Consider the following 25,044-nt stretch of genomic DNA (forward strand, 5'->3'; position numbering starts at 1 on the left):
ATATCAGCGGATTTTCAAAATATTCAGTTAAATTGTTTTCACAGAAAACACAAGATCCAAACCGCTGTTACATTCCACAAACAAAGAGCACCAAACATGTTGCCAACAGCAAACAACAAAATTATTTCCACATAAGCGAACATGTCGCGTGAAGTTCGGTGAAGTTGCGTTGTTGGTTCTTTAGTCAGCAACGAGCAAACATCGGTTTGTTGTTGGCAAAACATCGTGAAGAATAGACGTGAGTGCGCGGTCGTTTTCACGCAAAGAAAAAACGTTGAGTAAATTTGAATGTAAACCGTGAAAATATGTGTTAAAAGAAATTGTTTATTGAATGATAATAAATAAGGGATGATTTGACAAAAAGAAGAAAATAAACAAAAACAAGCAAATGTGCTCAAAGGAATCAAAGTAATAAAGAAAGTTTGCAAATTAAATATTTGTTGCTAGAAGTTAGCAGCCGGCAAAATAGTGTTTGGATTAAAAAAAAAAAAAAAACAACATAAAACGGTGTTGCACGCAAAGTGAACGGAAATTGAAAAATGTCAAGTGACAAGGTGAGAAAAGTGAAGAAAGGCCATGTTGTAAGCAGATGAAAAGTGAAAAGAAAGGCTTTAAGTAAATTCAGATGTCTTGCTAAGTGAAAAATAGATCAATCTTGTGGCAAGAGAAATCGCAATTCTTAACATGAAACAAAAAATAAAATAAAAATTATTTCTTGATCTGAATATTTGTTGTTCGTGTATTGGATGTTGCTATTTTACCGGTGAGATAAATCTCGTAAGTGGCGCCAATGTGAGTTCTTTATAATAATGTGAAATCATAAATGCAAACACGGCAAAATCCCAACCCACTCTCGTTTCTGCAGCAACTTAAATTGATTGTTGCTGCTGTTATCAAATTTATTTTCAAAAAGGGATTAGCAACGTGCTGCGGAAACAAAGTTGCGTTCATTTTAAACAAAGTGTACCTACTTAAAAAAAGTGTCAACAGAATTGTGAAATAGAAAACAAGACATCAGGATTTCCGCGTAATATGAGTGCAAAATCGTTAAGCGATAATCATCGATGAAAAGTGGAAAAACTCATTTTTTTTGTACGCCGTTTGCAGCTTTGCCGGTTTTTGTGTTTATTTATTGTTTATTTTGTTAATGTTAGTGGGTGGCACGCTTTGTTGTTGTTCACCTGCTGTAAATGTTGCAAATTGCGCGATTTTGATTGGCAGCACCTTGAAGGCAGTTGTATATATCAAATATTAATTACCTGTCTAGGTACGGATGCAGAGATTTGTGTGTTCAAAGTTTTAATGGATTTGTTAAGCGGGAAAAAATATGTGAAATGTGCATTAAAAGATTGTACCGAAATATAGTGTTAACAAGTATATTATACATAAACTTTACCTTTTTATGATAATTCAAAACTATACATACATATGTACATATACACATACTTACAGTGTATGTAGATATCAGTGTACGTAGTATACCAAATTAAAGAAAAAAGTAGGTTTAGGGATCTTATTTCTTTTGCGAAAACCACAACAATAGAACTAGTAGGTCAAAGTTCAAATTTCGAATTTTGTTCAAATATACTTTTCTCAAGAAGAAATGCGTAGGTACCGAGATGTAATTTTTTTTTATCTCGTTTGCTAGTGCATTAAATTATTGGGTTTAATCTCCAGCAGATGTCAAAAATAATAAAGATTTTTTTACGGAAATTTCAATCAATATAAAAGCCTAAACAATTTTTTGGGTTAATGAATTATTACCAGAAACAGTTTTTTTATTTGAGTGAGTCTACAAAAAAAAAAAAAAAAAAAAAAAATATTTGGGCCTTTATTTATTAAAGTCTTGCAGAGTTGTTAAGGAATGCATTCCATTTGGTTTTGATTGCAGCCCCAGAGGATTGCAATACTATTTTGCTAAACCAAAATAATGATTAAAAAGTTTTAGTCGTTATTCCTTTCTGCATTCCGGACCAATTATTCCTTTTTGTATTCCTATTTTCTTTATTCCACGGATTGCATTCATTGGACTGCAATACTCGGAGGAATGCATTCCGAAATCCTTTGCATAACTTAAGCTACTCTTATGTTTGCCTTGTTTAATGATGAATTGTTTTATTTATTAAAAATCATAAATACTTTCCCCTAATTACCTCCGAGGAGAGATTTAGACCGAGTTTCTCTTCCAATTTCCGTCGTGCTCCTTTTAATTTCCCCTAAAAATTGGTGGGACAGGACCTACATGTTTTGCACTGAATCCGAACGGCATCTGCGGGGCAGATGAGTTTTAACTGAGAAGCTTTTAATGACAGAAATACACTCGGAGGTTAGCCACATCGCTGCCGCGGGTCGATCCCACTTAGAAAAACTTTTTCCTAATAGAAACAAGTTTTTTCTAAATTTTTGATGTTGCTTTGCCCAAACTTGGACCCAGGTACTTTCTGTGTGTATGACAAAGCACGCTAATACCAAGCAACGGCGGCCGCCAACACTAGAATAATCTCAAATAAAGGCAGAGTTATATTAGAGGTGATTAAGTACTTATTAATTGGGTGAGCATTGTGGTATTTTTTCTTTTGGGGAAACCACAACAAAAGGACTTATCAAGGGACAAAGTTCAACTATAGAACTTTCTCGAGTGGGATGTAAAAGGAAACATTTTGTTCTCAGTATCATTAATCCGCAGGCGGAAAAAAATTGAGTCTTTGAAAAGATTTCCACGAAAACCCGCATGATGACAAAGGCCATCTTCAAAGCCGGGGGTGGGATCCATAGCAGTTTTGGCAAAAACAACTTTCAGAATTGGCGGCCTTCTGCCGCACTTATAAAGAATTAGCCGGCTGAGTCCAACACCGGTTTGGAGATCAAAATTGAACCCACACAAACACCAATATCAAAATTATTACCGCATACAAATTTTCGACTTTTCTTGTCTCATGACAGAGTTAAAATTTTTATTACTTCCTTTCAGCCTCCTTTTTTTGTGTCTAAGTTTTCAATTATAATTATTTGGAACTTAATTTATAAAGGTCTTGGTAGGTTAACAATTATGGAAAGTAAATTTCGTTTATAAGTCTTGAAATAAATTTTTTTCTCTATTGCGCAAACCTTAGGAACCAGGATGCTTTTATAGGATTTCCTTTGCTGATTTGATCAGGTGGTTTGTGGCACGTCCCAGGTAGCTGATTTATTTAGATAGGCTAAAGTCTAAGTCGTGCCAAAGTAACTCGAAATTCGGCAAACGAATAAGGGCCAATTAAGTAAGTAACATTCGTCTCCATTTGTAGATTAAGCTCTTTTTCGGCTTTAGAAATTTAGCATTGATTACAAGCATTGATGCCATGAGAATTTACCAACTTTATGTGGATATAGTTGAGAGCTAAGGTGTACCTTTAACCAAAAAGTTGAGTTATACGCAGCAGGATATCGTCATAATCTACTGCAAGCAGTGGCATGCTGGAATGCCGTGATTGTCACATCCTCAAATATCTCGCTAAATGTCCACATGTTCTACTTAGTACCTTTTTAAGAAAAACCTTAATTTTGTCAAAATATTCGTCAATGGCTCCGGTGTGATATATGAAAAAACGAACCCGCACCAAAAAAGTTCGAAATTGGAGCAACGAATTTCAAAACAGGCTACACAACTTCTAATAAAAAATATTAAGATTAGAAAAATGTATTTCACCTATTAACATTATTTTGGAGATTTTATAATATAAACTGTTTTAATTATTATTTCAGAGGCCTCGCAGTATGAATTATATAATCACTTTCAGTGATTTCTTCGATGGTTTTGAGAAATTAAGATTAAAAAAATTACAATTTGAACTTTGTACCATTAATAACTCTTTTTATTGTTCTTCCCACCACAAAACGAAGCAAAAAATTACCCATTATACACACATCTGTGTACATACAAATGTAGAAATTTTTACTAATTTGCGACGCCAACTTCTGGATGCTTATAGTTTTAATACAAATAAGTTTCATGTTTGCTCAAGCACACCGGAAAGCCTCCAAGTAAATTTTGCTTTCCTTTTCGAATACACAGAAAAATTGATGCTGCGGTTATCTTACTATCCTAATTGGCGCTTAGTCCCTTTTTCCGTTTCCGTTTCCAACAAAAAATTTTATTGGATAAGGTGTTATAAGTGCCATGGCATAATTCAATATGCCACGGTGAAAACTGTAAAAATTGCGTACGATTGGATAATAGATATAATAATAGAAATGCCTAGCCGTTATTCGCCAATACAAATGCTTAAAATAGTGTATAATTTTAAAATTTGCAGATCTAATTACAACAAAAATACAAAATTCAATAGAATTATGAGAAGCAGTGACTACAGGAAAACATTTTGAAAACAATTAAAATAAATATATTTAACAAAGAACGATAAATTTATCATAAACACGAAAATACTAAATACATAAACAAAGCACAATAAAATAAATTAGTATTGAAAACATAAAATATCTGCATTGAAAATAGATATTTTAGAAAAAATGGGTTTTAAATTTTGTGAATTAATAGATTGAGATCCAATAAAAAATAAATGCAAATTACGCGTGAGTGCGTAAAATAACATAGTTGATTCATATTTCGAAAAATATGGCTATTGGCAGTGAAAATTATATTGCAACAAAGTAATAAAGCAAAATAAATAAAAAATAAACACAAGGAATTAAAAACATAATAGCATTTTCACAATTTATAAACAACGAACGGAAGTGAATTGCAAAGTGCGCCGGAAGTGAAAGTGTAAATCGTTAAATCAAAAATGTATTAAATTCACACCTCTGAAATTATAAAATTTTGAAGTGCATACCAACTCAAACTAAAGCATATACACGCTTTGGTGCTGATTGAAATAATTTCTACACCCCTTTCCTAACACACAATCACACAAACCCACACATCGCTAGCATGGAGGACGAACTACGCTGCCCGACATGCAAACAACTCTTTGCCAATCCAGTTCTCTTGCCATGTTTTCACGCGCTATGCTTGGGTTGTGCACTTGACATACAAACCGCTTACACGCCCGCCTCAGCTTTGGCCGCTGTCAATGCTGGCGCTGTTGCTGGTCTCGTTGCAAATGGCACACTCAACGGAGGCTGTCTAGTCCACTCACATACATTACATGCTGCAGCAGCACATGGTGGCAATAGCGTAACAACTGCCGCAACAATACACACACACGGTGGAGCCGCAGCACCATCATCCGCCCCAACACATCCTCCCTCGACACGTCATTCATCGAATAGCTCTGCAGCCAGCACTGCTAGCTCAGCCACAGGCAGCGAAAGTGTCACTTCCGATCAGGATCAGGCGGATAAGGTTAGCATTTTGAGCGAAGCTGATTCGGGTGTTGTTTGCTGTTCGAATACATCACGTCCGGTTTCGTACGCTGGTACAGCGCAGTTACAAGGTTTATTGCAAGGTGCTGCCGCCGCGCCACCTGGTGCTGCCTTTTATCTCATCTGTCCGCTTTGTCGGAAGTTGGTATTTTTCGACGAGGGCGGCGTACGCAATTTACCCGCTTATCGTACAATGGAATCGATTGTTGATCGTTTTTGTGCACGCGAGGCGTTACGTTGTCAAATGTGTGAAACAGATCCAAAGGTTGCTTCGACTGTGTGTGAGCAATGTGAGATAAGGTATTGTGATGCATGTCGTGAATTGTGTCATCCAGCACGTGGCCCATTGGCCAAACATAATTTGGTGAAGCCGCGCAATGCTGCAGCACAAAGGGAATCAGTTTGCGGCGAACATGGCGATACGATGGCTATGTATTGTTTGGTGTGCAAGATGCCCGCCTGCCCACAGTGTATTGCGGAAAAACAACATCCAGGACATGAGGTGCAGTCGATCAGCGTTACTTGTAAGGCACAAAAGGTGAGTGACGTTAATTTATTTATTTATTTTCAACTGTGTGCTATTATTCTTGTGGCTGAATAAAATATCTTGCTAAGGGTTTTTTTCTGGTTACTACAATAGTACAATTCTTACCTACCAGCTTTGCTCTAATGAAATCTATAAATTCTGCCGATTTTTATTGCTTTAGCTTCTGCGTTAGGTCGATAGCTATTCTGCACACATCTTTCCGTTTGCTGCTTTTTCTAACTCCTACTAAATACTCACTCACAAAAGGTCGTCTATCAAGTTTACTAAAATAAGGCATAAATCTTTATTAGTACATATATATTTACCGACACAACAGAGTTGTATCGTAAGCGAAAGAGGGGGTGGAAATCGGTTTGATGGTTTTTCTTTTTAAGGGTGGTGCAATAAGATAAACGTTCCGTAGCCAGATATACATAAAAATGAAAAGCAAAATGTAACTTATTTCCGAAATATGAACCATAACAAATTTTCTGCACGAGAGATGTTGAACTAGGTAGTAGGCTCTTACTGCTATGCTACCCAGCACGATTTTAGTAAACCTAGATCCTAAATGGCAGTTCGAATCAGCATACCAAAAAGCAATACGTAACTCTGCAAAATATGGGGGTTGGTTCCTAAAATATTTCATTCACAATCTAAGGGTAAATAAAACGAGTTATGACTCTTAACAGATAGTTTCGGTTAACGAAAGGTATTGCATAACAGCTAAAGTTACAAGTAAATAAATTTATGGGGCTCGAAAGCTGAATTACCAATGCTAGTGTACAAAACTTGCTTCGGGCAATTGTGTTAACACCATGGTTTGACCATGACTATGGTTTTTTTCATAGTATTTATTTATTATTACGTTTCTTCATGCCTAAAACTTAAAGTGATAAATTCAAGACATCGCATAGTCCAGCGAATCAAAATGCAGTGGCTATGCTGACTAGGCCATGTTATGCCAATGAAAGATGATTCTCCCGCTAAGAAAGTATTTTTATTGGAACCCGCCTATGGAAGCACTAGAAAAGGACGGCCCCACTCTTGGAATGCCATTTAAATTCCCTTGGTGTGACCAATTCGCGGCAGTGACCTAGCGAAGATAGAACTGGCGCGCCTTGGTGCACGGCCATAACCGTTTAAACGCATAAGCGCCAATTAAATAAGTAACTATAGCGATACTGCTATGTAACTTGCCGGAGACCTGCGATCAGCACAGAATTAACAGTTCCAGAAGCCGAGACCCTGATTATCTCTCATAGGGTGGTTGGAAAGCATGTGCTTCCAATCCAGCTTTTATCGATATATATAAATGTGAATGTCTGTACGTTGTTACGTAATGGCGCCTAAACTACACAACGGAATTATGCATAAACGCACATGCTTATGTAGTTTACCCAACGGAAGTCCCTAGGCATACTTTTATCTCGCTAGGTGGCTAGGGTCTTGAGATATAGACCAAAACGTGGGCCCGGGTAACCCTAGGATGTGTTTGTACAATATGGTTATGAACTGAAAGCTGCTGATGAGTACATTAATACGGGGTATATTTCGTATCCCTGTGTAACTAGGGTCTCGAGATATAGGCGAAATGTGTTAATACACTGTGGATATCAACTGATTGTTAATGATGAGTGCTTTAGTACAGGGTAATTTTTCGGGTGACTAGGGTCTCAAGATATAGGCCAAAACGTGAACCCGGATATCCCTAGAATGTGTTTATACAATATGGATATCAAAGGAAATATGTTGATGAGAGCTTTAAGGTAAAGTAATTTTTGTTGTGATATTCGGTGTAGTTGCATCAATCTGGATCAAACGGATTAACATGCATGCGAAGTCGAAATAAGGACATGAATTGATAATACCTAACATATGTATGTACATACGTCCGAAATTAAATGTCCGTGTTCAAACGCATAAACTCCGTGTTGCTATTATGGGCAATTCTCTTTTGGTGTCACTTAAAGTGTTGCTCATTTCTGGGGCTGGGACTGGGACTGGAGCTGTGACTATGACTGGGAATAAAGGGTGGAGAAGAATAAAAAGAACTATAGAGAGGAAAAAAGAGGGAAGGAGAAAGAGACTGAGAAAGAGATTGAGTTAGACGAAGATAGAGAGACAGGAATAGATGAGGAAAAGACAGAGAGGGAGAAAGGGACGTAGAGTATGGTAAAGGCAGAGGGATGAGTGAATTAATTGATAAGGAAAAGGGGAAAGAGATGAGGGAGAGTAAATGGTAAAATCTCTTAAAAATTATACAGATAGACGAAAATTAGGGCAGAACAACGTCTGCCGGGTCTGCTAGTAAACTATATTTTCCTTTTCCAGTTCTGTAGGCACGCTGCGCTAACCATTTAGCTGTACAGCGCTGGTTTGTTTGACTGATAAATTGCTACTTCTATTTCTCTTTACCAACTATATCTGATCAGCGTTGCGCCATCTGTTGCAAATCACTGATATTTTTGGATTTTTTGTTTATTGTCAATTACTTTTATTGATATTCCCATGTGCTCTTGGTTTATTAACATTTTTTTTTATCGGTCTATTGATAAAGGATTCAAAGTTCGATTCGATCTCGAGGTCAGAACAATAATTTTTATAGTAATTATTGTTTTTTTTTTTTTTCGATTCACTTTTTTGTAGTAAAACAATATTTGCTAACAGCTGTATATAAAAGGATGTACCGTCAGTTTAATGTTAAACAGACTGGGGTCAGCACCGATCTTAGCGGCGGCTCTACTTCCACCATGGCCCCTTCTGAAAGCACTGACTTGAAGCTGCTTTTTGTTTGAGACTTGATAAAAAGCTTTTAAATCACCCTGGTTCAAAGCCCCTAATGCCGATTTAACGTAGTTTGCCTATCATGAGATTCCTGTATATTGTTTGAAATACTCTTTAAATCGCAACATCAAAATTTTATAAATGAGGTTTTTCAATTAGAAGAAAATTTTTCTAAGTGAGGTCGCCCCTCGGCAGTGTTTGGCAAGCGCTCCGAGTGTATTTCTGCCATTAAAAGCTCTCAGTGAAAACTCATCTGCATTGCAGATGCCGCTCGGAGTCGGCATAAAACATGTAGGTCCCCTCCGGCCAATTTGTAGGGAAAATCAAGAGGAGCACTACGCATATTGGAAGAGAAGCTCGGCCTTAGATCTCTTCGGAGATTATCGCGCCTTACATTTATTTATTTTTACTCTTTAAATCTATGAATACTACAGCAACGGTCATTTTAGATTGAATTTTTCTTTCCAGTTTGTAATAACATAATTTAACGCAGTCTCACAAGGGTGCAGTTCCCTGTAACTAGACTGTTCTTTCATACGGCTATTATTATTATTAACACAATTAAGAAGTTGATTTTTTGGTATTTTTTAGATATTTGGCAATGTAATAATTAGGCTTTCGCTACTATTATTGATATATATTATATATTCTAAATTTAATCCTGAATCTTTTATTACTTTTTCCGAGAGCAGGGGTTTTCCCCAAAAATGTTGTGCTTCAATTTTTTAACTATTCACATCATTAACGGTAAATCAACAATAATATCAATAAAGAAGGAGTTTAACGCTTCAGCAATATAACATTTTTTACAATCCACATCTAGATATTTTTCTTTGCATCAGATAAATTCACTGCTTCTTTAAGGTGATTCCGCAGCAGTTTGCTATCAGAACTGTTTAAATCAATTTCATTTCCATGCATTTATTATTTTTTTTGGTTTTTTTCTTTTTTTAAAGTTATTTTTAGAAGCTTTGCAACATTATTTTACTCTGTGAAATCACTCGTTGGAGCTAAATCTAAAATAAAATACTAATGTAGCTTACTACGTTTTTATAAATCCAATTATTGAAAAACGTTACAAATTCCCTTACCCTGTATACTTTATCACTAACAAGGGAAAAACAAACACCTCCCAAATACCAAGAAAAGGACTACAAACAACCCAACTCAATGAAATAAAAGAATAAATAAATAAATTTGCCATTTGTTTATTACTGATAAGACTTCGTAGTGCCAACGGCGTTGTGCTAAAATGCGAAGAAAGGACGAAGAAACAGTGAGAAGCAAAACAAACGATAGATATACCGTTACCAACAAAAGTCGCAAGTTTCCTGCAATGCCACAGTTATGGACAAAGAGGAAGCAAACTCAAAACGAGGAAACAACTAAACAAAGCAAGCACACATAGCAATAAACAAAATCAAAATACACAAATAATACATGAGCTATTGTGGTATAAATGAGCAGCAAGCAATACTAAACAACAACAATAAAACTAAAACACCGTGTTATGTAGCACCTTGCGTCCAAAATTAACACTCAATACTGAAACCCAAAAATTGTGAACAAACCAACAAACATTTAACACTCATTCAAAAGGCAAAGTCACAATCTGCACTTCCTGCTCTATTCCTGCGTCGTTCTTCATTTGGTACTTGTGCTATCCTTTACTGTTCATCGTCATTAGTTCGTATTGAATTGTATTTTTCTGGTTCACTTGAATATCTTGGCCATACTTCTTAGTCTTGTCGTTCTCGCTTTGTTGTTGGATTTGTCTTGGCTGCCTTGACAGTCATTTCCGCCTGCTCAGCAGTAGAAAATGTTAATCGAGCCTCGAGGAATTGCGTGTTGTTGTTGTTGGTATCATTGGCCCCGAGTAAGTATGTGCCAGTGGGTCGTTTGGGTGGAAGAAAGTGGTAAACAAAAGAAGCTAGCAGCACAATTTATTGCTTTGGAGCTGTCATTCTTGACTCAAGGCGCATTTGTCATGCTGGGGTTGGAGAAAGAAATTGTTAGCGAGCGAATATGGCGAAAGGAGAATGATGAGTTTTAGCTATACAACTTGTCCTTAAATACAGAAATATAACGGTGTATGTAAAATACGCTCCAATACATACAAATGTTTCTTGGAAATTTGCTATTCAAGCTTTTGCTGGCTGCTTGATATATTTATATATATCTTTGTGCACATACATACATACATATGTATATAAAAGTATGTGTAGGAATTCGCCGCTTTTGTGGGCGGCTATTGTTGTGGAAGGAGTGAGCTTGTGGAAGTAAATCTACATGGCGATAAATTTATATAAGTCCTTAACTGCTATCTTTTTTGTAGTAAGGGTTTGAGTTTTAGTTGTTGGAAGTTAAGGCTTGCTTTTTAATCCATTCATCCTTATCTTCACACCCCTTCTGAATGCTGTTTTATCGATAATTATTTTTCTTTTTTTCGATGATTTGTTTTTGTATGTTTTTCTATTGGTATGTTGTCGTCTCTTTGTCAATTGAGTTTACGTATGCATGCCTTTCCTTAGTTAATTTTCGTTGGTATTAACATTTGGTGTTTGGCACTTTTTTGGCCAAGCCAACAAAAATATCTTTCTTTTGTTTATCAATCTGACCTCACTTTCGCTGCTGATTCACAGAAATTCGATTTGCTGGTTAACAGGTACAGTTAAACCTGCCATACACGAATGTTGAGAAAATATCTGCTTTAAAGAACACTTTATATTCAAAACTCTCATAACTGCTTCTCTATAAAGAATTTTAAGGCTCGCAAACCATTGTATGCCTCACTTTATCTCGAATATGGAAGGATAATGGACACTGCCTTTGTAATCTCAGTTTTTAGAAAATGGCAAAATTATACAGATAATTATAAAATATTTAATTTTGGTTCAAATTTTAATCAAGTTCGGTTTAGCGAAGTTAAACCATGCCACAGCTTGGTCTCAAGTTAGTAAAACTCTGTAAAAATATTAGGCTCCCAATAAATCTAACATATTTGTCTGTTAAAAGAAGGGTTTTTGGTCAATTCAACAGCAAACAGCTTTTAATACTATGCAAATGCATCTGTTATTTTTAAAGAGAAACTTACGCTCACGGCGCTTACTACCTATGATCATGGTGCCAAAGAAACCGCTGTCATAGCAACAGCCTTCTAATGTTGACAGAAACGTTGTTTTAATAGTTTTCAATGGTATTCTTTAGGTAGCAGTATTAACTGTTAAGCTTACAGAGGTATGGCTTGATAACTTGTTGTTTTTGTTTATTGTTGATTTGACTGAAACTTGAAACAATAAATTCGTTATCAAAAGTTTGTGGAAAATTGATTTAACAATCATTTTCGATTATTAACAATTCATTCAACATTCAACTTTGCTTAGAAGATTCATAAACCCTGGTTAATCGGACTGTAACTTTAATATTAATTTAAATTTTAAAATATACTACCTTAGGCCGGGTCGATTTGTGGGGAGGCAAAAAAATCGCCCATTGCTCTGTGAAAATCATATTCTAGGGATCAAAATAAGAAACTTTGCCGAAGCAACCATACCTCTAAAACGAATTCTGATGTCCCCTCCTTTGGGTCGTAGGGGCAAATTTTGAAAAATCCCACTTTGAAATGCCTATGTTTTTTCTTTTTGGAGTTTATTTTTCTCTTTAGAAATTTATTTAGTCCGAACATATGTAAATAAAAAAATGAGTTTAACTTAGTAATAGAAAAGAAATTAAAAAAAAATTATTAGAAATTAGCGTTTTTACAAGCCCCTTTTAAAACCAAGGCATCACTGTGATGAATTTGCATGTCGTAAACATAGTTGTGTGGGTTTTTTATTCAACCGTTTTAAAAAATGAAGGTATAACTGTGACACAATGCAGATCGTAAAATTGCTTGTGTTGTTTTTTTAAGTCACCACAAGACACAGCAGTAAGAATTGAAATTGCCCCTACCCAAAAGTTCGACCCAAAGTGGGAGACATCAGAATTCGTTTTAGAGGTATGGTTCCTTCGGCAAAGTTTCTTATTTTGATCCCTAGAATACGATTTTCACAGAGCAATGAGCGATTTTTAAATCTACCCGCCCTAATAATACCTATACAATCAAGATTATTAAGAAAAGTAATATCGTTTACTATCGATAGTCAATAGTTTGGGATCTCTAATTAAGGATTCTTCAAAAAACTTAGCTCTATATTTTATAGGGCTTGGTAGACTCGCTGTTCATTTATAGGAGGTTTATCTGTATATAAAAAAACATTTGCTCGTATGGTGATAGATGTTTGTACACTAGACCGTTTCATAAAACAATTGGGTGCATATGATAATTTGCGCCAAAAAGTTTAAAAACCTTTTTATGTGATTTATATAAATTACATAAAAATACTAACTGAAATTAGCAAAGAAAGCAATGACCAATGGTTAGGCGACTGTGATTTCAGCGAGTTGACCGTGGTTCGAAAATCGGTGAAACATATAACATTACGAAATTGCCTGACGATGATGACGTGGCGGTTTCGAAATAGTACCATCGAAATATGCCTGTAAATGTTTCCTTATTTTCAGTTTTCCCCAATAAACAAAAATAACAATTGAATAACAATTATTATTTACCGGTGTGAAACTCCTTGATTAAAAAAAAAAAATATTAAAATAAAAATACTAACTTTTATCACTTCTGAACCCGATACCAACCTTTGTTATTTTTTTCTTGGAAAATTGTTCCTTTTCTGCTATAGAAAAAACAAATTCATAAAATGTATTGACAATATCAAAAAATTGTCACCAAAGAGTCTTAAACAACATAGTTCATATTTTGGAAACCCAATTCAAATATATTAACCTAACCTTCCTACTCACCTACTTTTGTCCACTACTGTTCGATATCATAGGTCAAGAAAAAAACATCTAACTAGTTGAGTGTAATACATATGCAATGCACCAAGTGTTGTTGGATTGAAAAAGCCGTAACAAGCTTAATTACTTCACGATATATAGATTAGAGGATCAATTCTTTCAATTTAACCAGTATATGTCATGAATAACCAAAGTAACAGTGTCGATTAAAGCTCGTTTCTCGAGTACCATTATTCAGAACAATTTGAAAGTTCTACGCGATTGTACATTATAACTATAGCTAATTTATGGATAAAATGGTAATAAGTTCTGAGTATTTACTTTAACGCATTTTTAAAATTAGAGAAAAAAATTATTAAAAATCCACTTATTATCGCAGCAAATCAACTTTATATTAGAAATCATGGCAACAATATACGACTTAGCATATTACAACGAATCGAATCGTTATGTAACCAGCTTAGCTGTTAAAAATAAATACTTAGTGCGTATTGCCTCCAAAAGGGTTTAGGCCGAGCGTTTCTTCCAACTTACGTCGTGTTTCTTTTAAATTTTCCTGCAAACATGTTTCATGCTGACCTATACAGATCAATTTTCTCTGAGGAGCTTTCTAAGGCAGAAATACATTCGTTTGCCAAAGTATTCCCAAAGGGCAATCGCGCTAAGAAATTTTTTTTTTCAAACTGAAAAAGGGTTTTCTAAATTTTCGACGTGGCTTTGTCCGGGACACGAAGCAATAGTACTAATAGCACCTAAACGGGGAATACAGGTTTTATCCCGACTTCAAAGTTATCTAGATAAATTTTTACTGTGAAGCTATACCCTATATCCCTATATCCCTAGCAAGAAGGCAGTAAAGTGTAAAAAGTGAAAACAGAGAAATATGAAGTACCAGTTTTATATTTCAAAAATATGTGTTTTATGTTAGCTTTTACTAAATAAATAGATTAATTCACTGCAAAACAAAAACTAATGAATATTGAACTATCAAATGACATGAACTTATACATAACTCTGTCCGGAGCCTGAAATAAGACGCAACTTGCCTCAAAGGCTTGTAAATTTAAAGCAGTAAACGGAAAAACACTGCTTTTTGATTTGAAATCTTTTATATAGTAAAATTTTATTATAATGTTATTGAAATGTTAAAATGTAAGATTTTCATTTTTAACCAAATTTGAGATTGTAAAAGCAGTAATATTTATTTTATACTTCTTTCTTGCCTTGGAAAATTTACTAACTGCTATTTTGGTTAGAAAATTTTAGATTACCGAAATATGAGACAAATGTTATTTTATCTTTAAGTTTGAGTCTTAGGGATTAATTTTATAGTGTATGAGTAAATTGAAGTCGTAGAAATTAAAAAAAAAAATCGAAAAGGCAGTAATTGAATTTTACTGCCTTTTTGTTATGTACGGTAGTATACTATAAGGGCTTGTCGTTTGTTAGTGAACATTTTTGAAAACTTTTTCTGAAGCATTTTATTTTTTGCTGCTACCTGTCCCGAGATTTCTTATCTTCGGTATGAGCAGGTATGAGACACAACCCCGCTATATATACTTAAGTATATACATGCATACATTTGTTAAAACTGAGAGGTCCTATTTTAATAACCAATTTTTCTTACCAACCGCAAAATGATAAATTTCAAACGGTCTAACATACATATGTTCTAAACTTCGCTTTTATTGCTTTAAATTAGGTATCTAAATATTTACCAAAGGTTTTTTTTAACTTTTTGAAATTTTCATTTGGTAACTAGATCTCCAAACTTGAAAGCAGAGCGACTTTTAAGTGATAATTTATGTTCATTCACCATTTATGTACATGCATGCAAACATACTTGTATTTATAATTTAATTCTATGTTATTTGATCCACTCAGTCGTGCGAATTTTTATTTATTCAGTATTGAAAAAATATTTAAAAGCAGTAATGTAACATAAATATTAACTGTTGAAAGTTAACTTTCGTGAATCAACAACTTGTACCATTTTGAAGTGGTGCTCATAAGTATTTTTGCTCTCTTCTTAGAATTTTTATTTCACATTTGACTGTAAACTATTTATATTGAAGATTAAAAAAATACTTTCTCTACTCGCAGGAAGTTTTATTATGGACCAAATTTGAGATAAAAAATATTGGAAAAAAAGTTATTCAGATCGAATAAAAATTACAGGCCTAAGGTGCTCTGAACTTTCGTCGACATTCCAGAAATATGTTTCCTTATTGCTCACCTTTTTCAATATGAAAATGGTGGTGTTTCAGTCTTTTCATAAGACTGTTTCTAATATTTTTTTTGCATATCCGGTCTCTGTCCAACGACAAGAAAAAAACTGATATGAACTGAGAACATTCCAGCAGCAAAGCCTTATGGGATCTCGATTGACTTTGTGCCCCCAAACCTTTTCAAAATATTCCATAGTGAACCAGATGGGTTAGGTTCGGCATAGACTAATTATGTACATAGTGTTATCAGAATTGGTTTGACGATCAAACATTAAAACTCCAACTATGTAGGTACCATAACTTATGTTACAAAATAACTCTGTCCTTTTTGGCGAATACTCAACGTTTTCTAAGACCTAGCTTAATAGCTGAATCGAGATCTGGTAACACTGCCGCTCCTAGTAGCTGGAACCAGATGGGTACATTATTCAAAATTGTTCTCGCTTCGTTAATAATGCCACCAAAATTTAACAAAAGGTAGTCAACAAAGTGGTGACTCGCCGACACATCACGCTTTCTTCAGTGTACATATGGGCATATATCCTTTTTTTAAGCTCTGTGAAGTTGGCACCTACTTGGTCGAATAATTAAAAAACCCATATCTCATTCGTTTGTCCACCGCTTGTCCATGTTTGTCTAGGAAAAATTTTCGTTTGTCCACCTTTTGTTAAAAAGTTATTTCAAAAAAAAAAAAATCGCGTGTGAAGTTGGCACCTCCATTTGCGAGTATTTAAAAAAACTAAATGCCATTCGTTTGTCCATCGTTTGTCCACGTTTGTCCAGGAAAAATTTTCGTTTGTCCACCTTTTGTTAAAAAGTTATTTCAAAAAAAAAAAAAAAAAAATCCCGTGTGAAGTTGGCACCTCCATTTACGAGTAATTAAAAAAAACAAATGCCATTCGTTTGTCCACGTTTGCCCAGGAAAATTTTTCGTTTGTCCACCTTTTGTTAAAAAGTTATAACAAAAACATTTTTTTTCGAAAAAACCCAAACAATTTTTCGTTTCGCTTTATTATGCTAAATCGTATGTCCGTCGTTTGCCCATCGTTTGTCCATGTTTGTCCAGGAAACATTTTCGTTTGTCCAACTTTTGTTAAAAAGTTATTTCAAAAAAACAAAAATCGTGTGTGAAGTTGGCACCTCCATTTACAAGTAATTAAAAAAACCAAATGCCATTCGTTTGTCCATCGTTTGTCCACGATTGTCCAGGAAAAATTTTCGTTTGTCCACCTTTTGTTAAAAAGTTATTTCAAAAAAACAAAAATCGTGTGTGAAGTTGGCACCTCCATTTACAAGTAATTAAAAAAACCAAATGCCATTCGTTTGTCCATCGTTTGTCCACGATTGTCCAGGAAACATTTTCGCTTGTACACCTTTTGTTAAAAAGTTATTTCAAAAAAAACAAAAATCGTGTGTGAAGTTGGCACCTCCATTTACGAGTAATTAAAAAAACCATATGCCATTCGTTTGTCCATCGTTTGTCCATGTTTGTCCAGGAAAAATTATCGTTTGTCCACCTTTTGTTAAAAAGTTATAACAAAAACATTTTTTTTCGAAAAAACCCAAAAAATTTGTGTTTCGCTTTATTGTTCTAAATCGTATGTCCGTCGTTTGCCCATCGTTTGTCCATGTTTGTCCAGGAGAAATTTTCGTTTGTCTACCTTTTGTTAAAAATTTATTTCAAAAAAACAATAATCGTGTGTGAAGTTGGCACCTCCATCTACGAGTAATTAAAAAAAAACAAATGCCATTCGTTTGTCTATCGTTTGTCCACGTTTGTCCAGGAAAATTTTTCGTTTGTCCACCTTTTGTTAAAAAGTTATAACAAAAACATTTTTTTTCGAAAAAACCCAAAAAAATTTTTGTTTCGCTTTATTGTGCTAAATCGTATGCCCGTCGTTTACCCATCGTTTGCCAATCGTTTGTCCAGGCGAAATTTTCGTTTGTCCACCTTTTGTTAAAAGGTTATTTCAAAAAAACAAAAATCGTGTATGAAGTTGGCACCTCCATTTACGATAAATTAAAAAAACCAAATGCCATTCGTTTGTTCACGTTTGTCCAGGAAAAATTTTCTTTTGTCCACCTTTTGTTAAAAAGTTAGAACAAAAACATTTTTTTTCGAAAAAACCCAAAAAAATGTTTGTTTCGCTTTATTGTGCTAAATCGTATGTCCGTCGTTTGCCCATCATTTGTCCATGTTTGGTTAGGAGACATTTTCGTTTGTCCACCTTTTGTTAAAAAATTATAACAAAATCATTTTTTTCGAAAAAAATCTAAACAATTACTGCTCATGAAATTATGTGTAAATTTATTTGCGGCATTTAGTATTTTTTTATGTGGAAATATATGACAAACATTTGCTAACATAACGTGTTATAAAATTCGGCTCGCTCTTCTAACTCTCGAAGATCATTTTTCCCGGTAACTTCAAATTGCGTCGTGCTGGTTTTTTGTACTAACTCTGCATGTGTTAAAACAAGTAAGGAAGGCTAAGTTCGGACGGACCCGAACATTATATGCCAGCTGTGATCTACATGTTACACAGGATTTATTAATTTGCCACCTATGGCGTTAGAAGTATTATGGAAAAAATTGAAAATGCGAACGATTTTTGTTTGTCTAACAACAAGTTTTGCTTATTAACCTATTGTTTACAATCTGTAAACTAATAATAATAAAAAATATAAAAAATGTTACTTATATAAGGCAATTTTCCATCCTTAGTCTACTATTGTCCCCCTTTTTGATTTATTATTATACATACATACTACTTTGGTATTTTAATTTTTTTTATTATTTCAAAGAAAAATTAAAAAAAAAAATTGGCGCCTTTATATGCGAGTAATTAAAAGGATCAAATGTCATTCATTTGTCCATCGTTTGTCCAGGAAAAATTTTCGTTTGTCCACCTTTTGTTAAAAAGTTAGAACAAAAACATTTTTTTCGCAAAAACCCAAAAAATTTTTGTTTCGCTTTATTATGCTAAATCGTATGTCCGTCGTTTGCCCTTCGTTTGCCCATCGTTTGTCCATGTTTGTCCAGGAGAAATTTTCGTTTGTCCACCTTTTGTTAAAAAGTTATTTCAAAAAAACAAAAATCGTGTGTGAAGTTGGCACCTCCATTTACGAGCAATTAAAAAACCAAATGCCATTCGTTTGTCCATCGTTTTTCCACGTTTGTCCAGGAAATATTTTCGTTTGTCCACCTTTTGTTAAAAAATTATAACAAAAACATTTTTTTTTCGAAAAAACCCAAAAAAAATTTTGTTTCGCTTTATTGTGCTAAATCGTATGCCCGTCGTTTATACTAGGTTCAAACACACACCAAATTGGCAATTTATACTATTTGGGCAATTTATTACGCAATTTGTCATATAATAAATTGTAATAATAAATTGCCAATTTAAAAAAAATTGCGTAATAAATTGTTTCAAACTACAAATGCAACATTGTAAAGTGTGTTTATTGAGTATTTTTAAACTTCAGCTACGCATGGCTGAACTATACGGTTGGCTCATCTCATCAGCTGATTTTATGTCTTTCATTTCAATGGAGTAGGGATTGTCAAAAGAAGATGGCAAACTCAAAATGAAACCAAAACATTGAACACATTTTTTACAACACACAAAAATTTCAAAGTTTTATGTTTTCATTCCATATCATTCGCCTAATACCAACACGCACATTTTGACAGTCTGAACAAAGGTATGCTCTTGCTGTAGAGATGAGCCAACCAGCTATCAAATTACTATTGTGTAAGCTAAATCGAGTTGTATGAACAGCACTCAATTCAAATCGAAATTTCCTCAATTTATTTTTCTGTTTGAACATAGTATAACCCATCGTTTGCCAATCGTTTGTCCATGTTTGTCCAGACGAAATTTTCGTTTGTCCACCTTTTGTTAAAAAGTTATTTCAAAAAAACAAAAATCGTGTGTGAAGTTGGCACCTCCATTTACGAGTAATTAAAAAAACCAAATGCCATTCGTTTGTCCATCGTTTGTCCACGTTTGTCCAGGAAAAATTTTCGTTTGTCCACCTTTTGTTAAAAAGTTATAACAAAAACATTTTTTTTCGAAAAAACCCAAACAAATTTGTGTTTCGCTTTATTGTGCTAAATCGTATGTCCGTCGTTTGCCCATCGTTTGTCCATGTCTGTCCAGGAGAAATTTTCGTTTGTCCACCTTTTGTTAAAAAGTTAATTCAAACAAACAAGAATCGTGTGTGAAGTTGGCACCTCCATTTACGAGTAATTAAAAAAACGAAATGCCAATCGTTTGTCCACGTTTGTCCAGGAAAAATTTTCGTTTGTCCACCTTTTGTTAAAAAGTTATAACAAACATATGCCTATAACAAAAATATTCTTTGCAGCGTAGGTAAATGCAAAACTCTAATTCCACGAATCTTCAAATGACTTGCGCGCAGGATTTCTGATCTATTGAGAGCTCACCAGATACAATCCGTCACGACGTACGCCATTTTCCACTGCCAGCACGTGCGTGGTGGAAATTGAGACACAAAACGACTCTTAAAGTATAAGGCCGGGAAAAAACAGTTTGGTCTGAGCATATAACCATTAACATCTTTCAACTCAAAATCGCAAGCTTCGCCGCCGGTATACCCTGTGGATCCTACAACGCCGCCAAAAAAGTGATCAGCGTAAACCTCTAACTCATACTCATTAAAAGTATGTCATCAAAAATAAAAAAAATTATTTTTATTTTAAAATGAAGTCATAAATATAATTCCTTTATATTTTAATTTTTTCAGAGTAAAAAATAGCTTAGAATATTCAAAGCGAAATATGACAGCGATATTTAAAATTTTCAAATACATGACATCTGCAATTGTTACACATAAGGGTTTCTATACAAAGGCCATTAATTTTTTAAAATTGTTCAGAATTCAAAGTTTTTTACATTCATGTTTTGCATTTACAGACAAATTATTATCATTATTTATAACTAATTTGTTGTTAATTATTGTCCATGTGATGTATGTAACTCAAAATTTATTTTATTTTTTGAGAAAACGCAAACAAATTTAATTTTTTTCGTACTTTCGTTATGAAAATAATATTCAAATACACATCCACTCTCCAGAGTTTTAATTGATTTATTAACAATTTTCACTAATAAATACTTCAGCTAAATTTATGGCGATTTTTTTCTATAAAAATATGTGTCAATACGTGGTAAAACCAATGTAAATGAAGTTTGGAAATATGAAACATTATTCCATATAACATACATTTTGAGGTCCACATCAAAACGAAACATTTCCTAAATGCAACCAAGCCTTCGTGTTTTATGGTAAAGATCCCTATAAATTTGAAGAAAAGTGCTAACATCAAAAAAAAAAAAAAAAGAAACAAGATATACAATGTAAAGCTAGGCCAGTATCGTGTTGTATGATCCATGATTCAAATAAATTTTTTAAATCGCAATAGATCTGAATTGGTTAATCGGATTAGGAAAATATGTGAAATGGTGGCTACCTGTACTCATAAGATCTATAACTTATTATAATTTTTACGATTTTTTTGGCAGATTTATATTTATCGTTTGAGTGAAATTGCTTTTCGATACGTGATCGTGCAAACGTTATTGGCTCATGCTAACACCGTAAATTTTATGTACAATTTAAAACTTTCCGTGTAGTTTAAAAAAATTGTATTTTCGTTAAACTGTAAAATTTTGTTTAATGGAGGTAGCACCACAATACAACTTTCACTAGAGATCAATGGAAATATTCTTTGCCAAAATGACTTATGGCTGAAATGTTACGTTGTGATGTGGAAAATGGCGTACGTCGTGACGGATTGTATCTGGTGAGCTCTCAATAGATCAGAAATCCTGCGCGCAAGTCATTTGAAGATTCGTAGAATTAGAGTTTTGCATTTACCTACGCTGTAAAGAATATTTTTGTTATAGGCATATTTTTGTTATAACTTTTTAACAAAAGGTGGACAAACGAAAATTTTTCCTCGACAATCGTGGACAAACGATGGACAAACGAATGGCATTTGGTTTTCTTAATTACTTGTAAATGGAGGTGCCAACTTCACACACGATTTTTGTTTTTTTGAAATAACTTTTTAACAAAAGGTGGACAAACGAAAATGTTTCCTGGACAAACATGGACAAACGATGGCCAAACGACGGACATACAATTTAGCACAATAAAGCGAAGCAAAAAATTTTTTGGGTTTTTTCGAAAAAAAATGTTTTTGTTATAACTTTTTAACAAAAGGTGGACAAACGAAAATTTTTCCTGGACAAACGTGGACAAACGATGGACAAACGAATGGCATTTGGTTTTTTTAATTACTCGTAAATGGAGGTGCCAACTTCACACGGGATTTTTTTTGTTGAAATAACTTTTTAACAAAAGGTGGACAAACGAAAATTTTTCCTGGACAAACGTGGACAAACGATGGACAAACGAATGGCATTTAGTTTTTTTAAATACTCGCAAATGGAGGTGCCAACTTCACACACGATTTTTTTTTTTTTTGAAATAACTTTTTAACAAAAGGTGGACAAACGAAAAATTTTCCTGGACAAACGTGGACAAACGAATGGCATTTGGTTTTTTTAATTTATCGTAAATGGAGGTGCCAACTTCACACACGATTTTTGTTTTTTTGAAATAACCTTTTAACAAAAGGTGGACAAACGAAAATTTCGCCTGGACAAACGATTGGCAAACGATGGTTAAACGACGGGCATACGATTTAGCACAATAAAGCGAAACAAAAATTTTTTTGGGTTTTTTCGAAAAAAAATGTTTTTGTTATAACTTTTTAACAAAAGGTGGACAAACGAAAATTTTTCCTGGACAAACGTGGACAAATGATGGACAAACGAATGGCATTTGTTTTTTTTAATTACTCGTAGATGGAGGTGCCAACTTCACACACGATTCTTGTTTTTTTGAAATAACTTTTTAACAAAAGGTAGACAAACGAAAATTTCTCCTGGACAAACATGGACAAACGATGGGCAAACGACGGACATACGATTTAGAACAATAAAGCGAAACACAAATTTTTTGGGTTTTTTCGAAAAAAAATGTTTTTGTTATAACTTTTTAACAAAAGGTGGACAAACGAAAATTTTTCCTGGACAAACATGGACAAACGATGGACAAACGAATGGCATATGGTTTTTTTAATTACTCGTAAATGGAGGTGCCAACTTCACACACGATTTTTGTTTTTTTGAAATAACTTTTTAACAAAAGGTGGACAAACGAAAATTTTTCCTGGACAATCGTGGACAAACGATGGACAAACGAATGGCATTTGGTTTTTTTAATTACTTGTAAATGGAGGTGCCAACTTCACACACGATTTTTGTTTTTTTGAAATAACTTTTTAACAAAAGGTGGACAAACGAAAATTTTTCCTGGACAATCGTGGACAAACGATGGACAAACGAATGGCATTTGGTTTTTTTAATTACTTGTAAATGGAGGTGCCAACTTCACACACGATTTTTGTTTTTTTGAAATAACTTTTTAACAAAAGGTGGACAAACGAAAATGTTTACTGGACACACATGGACAAACGATGGGCAAACGACGGACATACGATTTAGCATAATAAAGCGAAACGAAAAATTGTTTGGGTTTTTTCGAAAAAAAATGTTTTTGTTATAACTTTTTAACAAAAGGTGGACAAACGAAAATTTTTCCTGGACAAACGTGGACAAACGATGGACAAACGAATGGCATTTAGTTTTTTTAAATACTCGCAAATGGAGGTGCCAACTTCACACGCGATTTTTTTTTTTTGAAATAACTTTTTAACAAAAGGTGGACAAACGAAAATTGTTCCTGGACAAACATGGACAAACGGTGGACAAACGAATGAGATATGTGTTTTTTAATTATTCGACCAAGTAGGTGCCAACTTCACAGAGCTCTTTTTTTACTATAACCTGAACAAAATCTGTGATCGTATTTCTTAAATCGTTGAATATTTGCAAACATCTTCCTCTGTTTATTATTCTATTTTCCGTCCCCCTTAAAATATATAATTTTCCTTTCTTTAAACAATGTAAACCTAAACAAATTTACAGCTACACCCAAACAAAGCAAATTAACGAGTTACATTGAAAACATGCACAAATGCAAAAATATACAAATTTGTTTGCCACCTGCAATTGCAAAAAAGCAGAAGTAGGTACTTAGTTATTGAGAAGTAAATAAAGTTAATGGCATTAGTAACTAACTACCTGTTACGAGCTATATTTACATATACATGTATTCGCGAGAGATGTTGCGGATGTAGCATTTGAGATACTCGACAGAGTTGCTGATCTTTTTTGTTTTGGGAGATTTAAACAAAAAACCGCCAACAACAAAAAGCGCTGTTTTGACACACGAAAACATACATATATATACTGTGCAAAGATTAAACTATGCAAAGAAGGCAATTGGAATAAGTTTACAACAACTAAGGCATGGTGGGGCTGAATGTGTTTGTAACAGTTGAACCGTCGCAGTAGTGCGTGTTCGAATCACGGGAGATTTAAAAGCTTTCGCCTGTTACATCCTTATGTCACGTTGTTTAAATTTTTCTCAAATTAAAAAACCGAATGCTGATCGAATCTTTCTTACGCATCTTTTGACTTCAACGAATGCAAGTGCGAGTATTCGCAGCATTTCTAACTTTTTCCATGCATATGGATTTCAAACATCGATGGAAGGTGATGTGAACAAGTGTAACATAAATGCCTTATGTTATATTTTTGTTGAGGTGACACATTTCACACAGTCGCTAATCGTAGAGTGGCCGTGAACTTCATAATGTGAACAAGCCAGTGTGACTAATGAAGAAAGAAACAAATTGTTCCAGCACCCTGTAAAAATAGGAGATTACTTTCTTCTTTATAATTTATCTGTTCCATCATTGATTTTAATGAGTGATATATTGTTATAATGGGCATTACTCACGGCACAGATTTTATCGAATTTTCCCTAAAACCGACGTCCTTTATTCGAGCCATATGTAAAAAAAAAATTATCTGAATAAATGTATTACTTCAAAAGTAGAAATCGACAATAAGGGCGGAGAACTCCTCCTAAGATAAGTGTTCAATCACAGGAACCACATTTTCTCCATATATTGATATTCCCTAATGACATTTACTTTTCTACACTAGTATATGGGGCTTTTTTTAATATCTCTAAAATCCGCGAAAGTTGGTGAACATATTTTTTTTAGGGTAAAGAACTGGAAAAGGAGTACCAAAATATGAACACGTTATATACTAAGAAT

The 25,044-nt window shown here is 34.1% G+C and overlaps 1 protein-coding gene across 9 annotated transcripts in view; it reads left to right on the top strand.

Annotated features, from left to right (window-relative positions):
- Positions 1–233: 233 nt before the first annotated feature.
- The window catches only part of Trim9 (E3 ubiquitin-protein ligase Trim9), a 646,819-nt gene continuing 622,008 nt past the window's right edge, over positions 234–25,044 (top strand). For 3 of the 9 annotated variants that reach the window (XM_067766718.1, XM_067766725.1, XM_067766726.1), the window contains exons 1-2: positions 234–792; positions 4,296–5,902. In XM_067766718.1, coding sequence (XP_067622819.1) covers positions 4,931–5,902 — 972 coding nt within the window. In that variant the 5' untranslated portion in view covers positions 234–792; positions 4,296–4,930. Of the gene's footprint in view, positions 793–1,360; positions 1,375–1,459; positions 1,499–4,295; positions 5,903–25,044 lie in introns of those variants that run through there. The other 6 variants (XM_067766720.1, XM_067766721.1, XM_067766722.1 and 3 more) reach the window with 6 other exon arrangements.

Source organism: Eurosta solidaginis, chromosome 2 (genome assembly GCF_040869045.1).
Source record: "Eurosta solidaginis isolate ZX-2024a chromosome 2, ASM4086904v1, whole genome shotgun sequence".
In the NCBI taxonomy this organism is placed as follows: domain Eukaryota; kingdom Metazoa; phylum Arthropoda; class Insecta; order Diptera; family Tephritidae; genus Eurosta; species Eurosta solidaginis.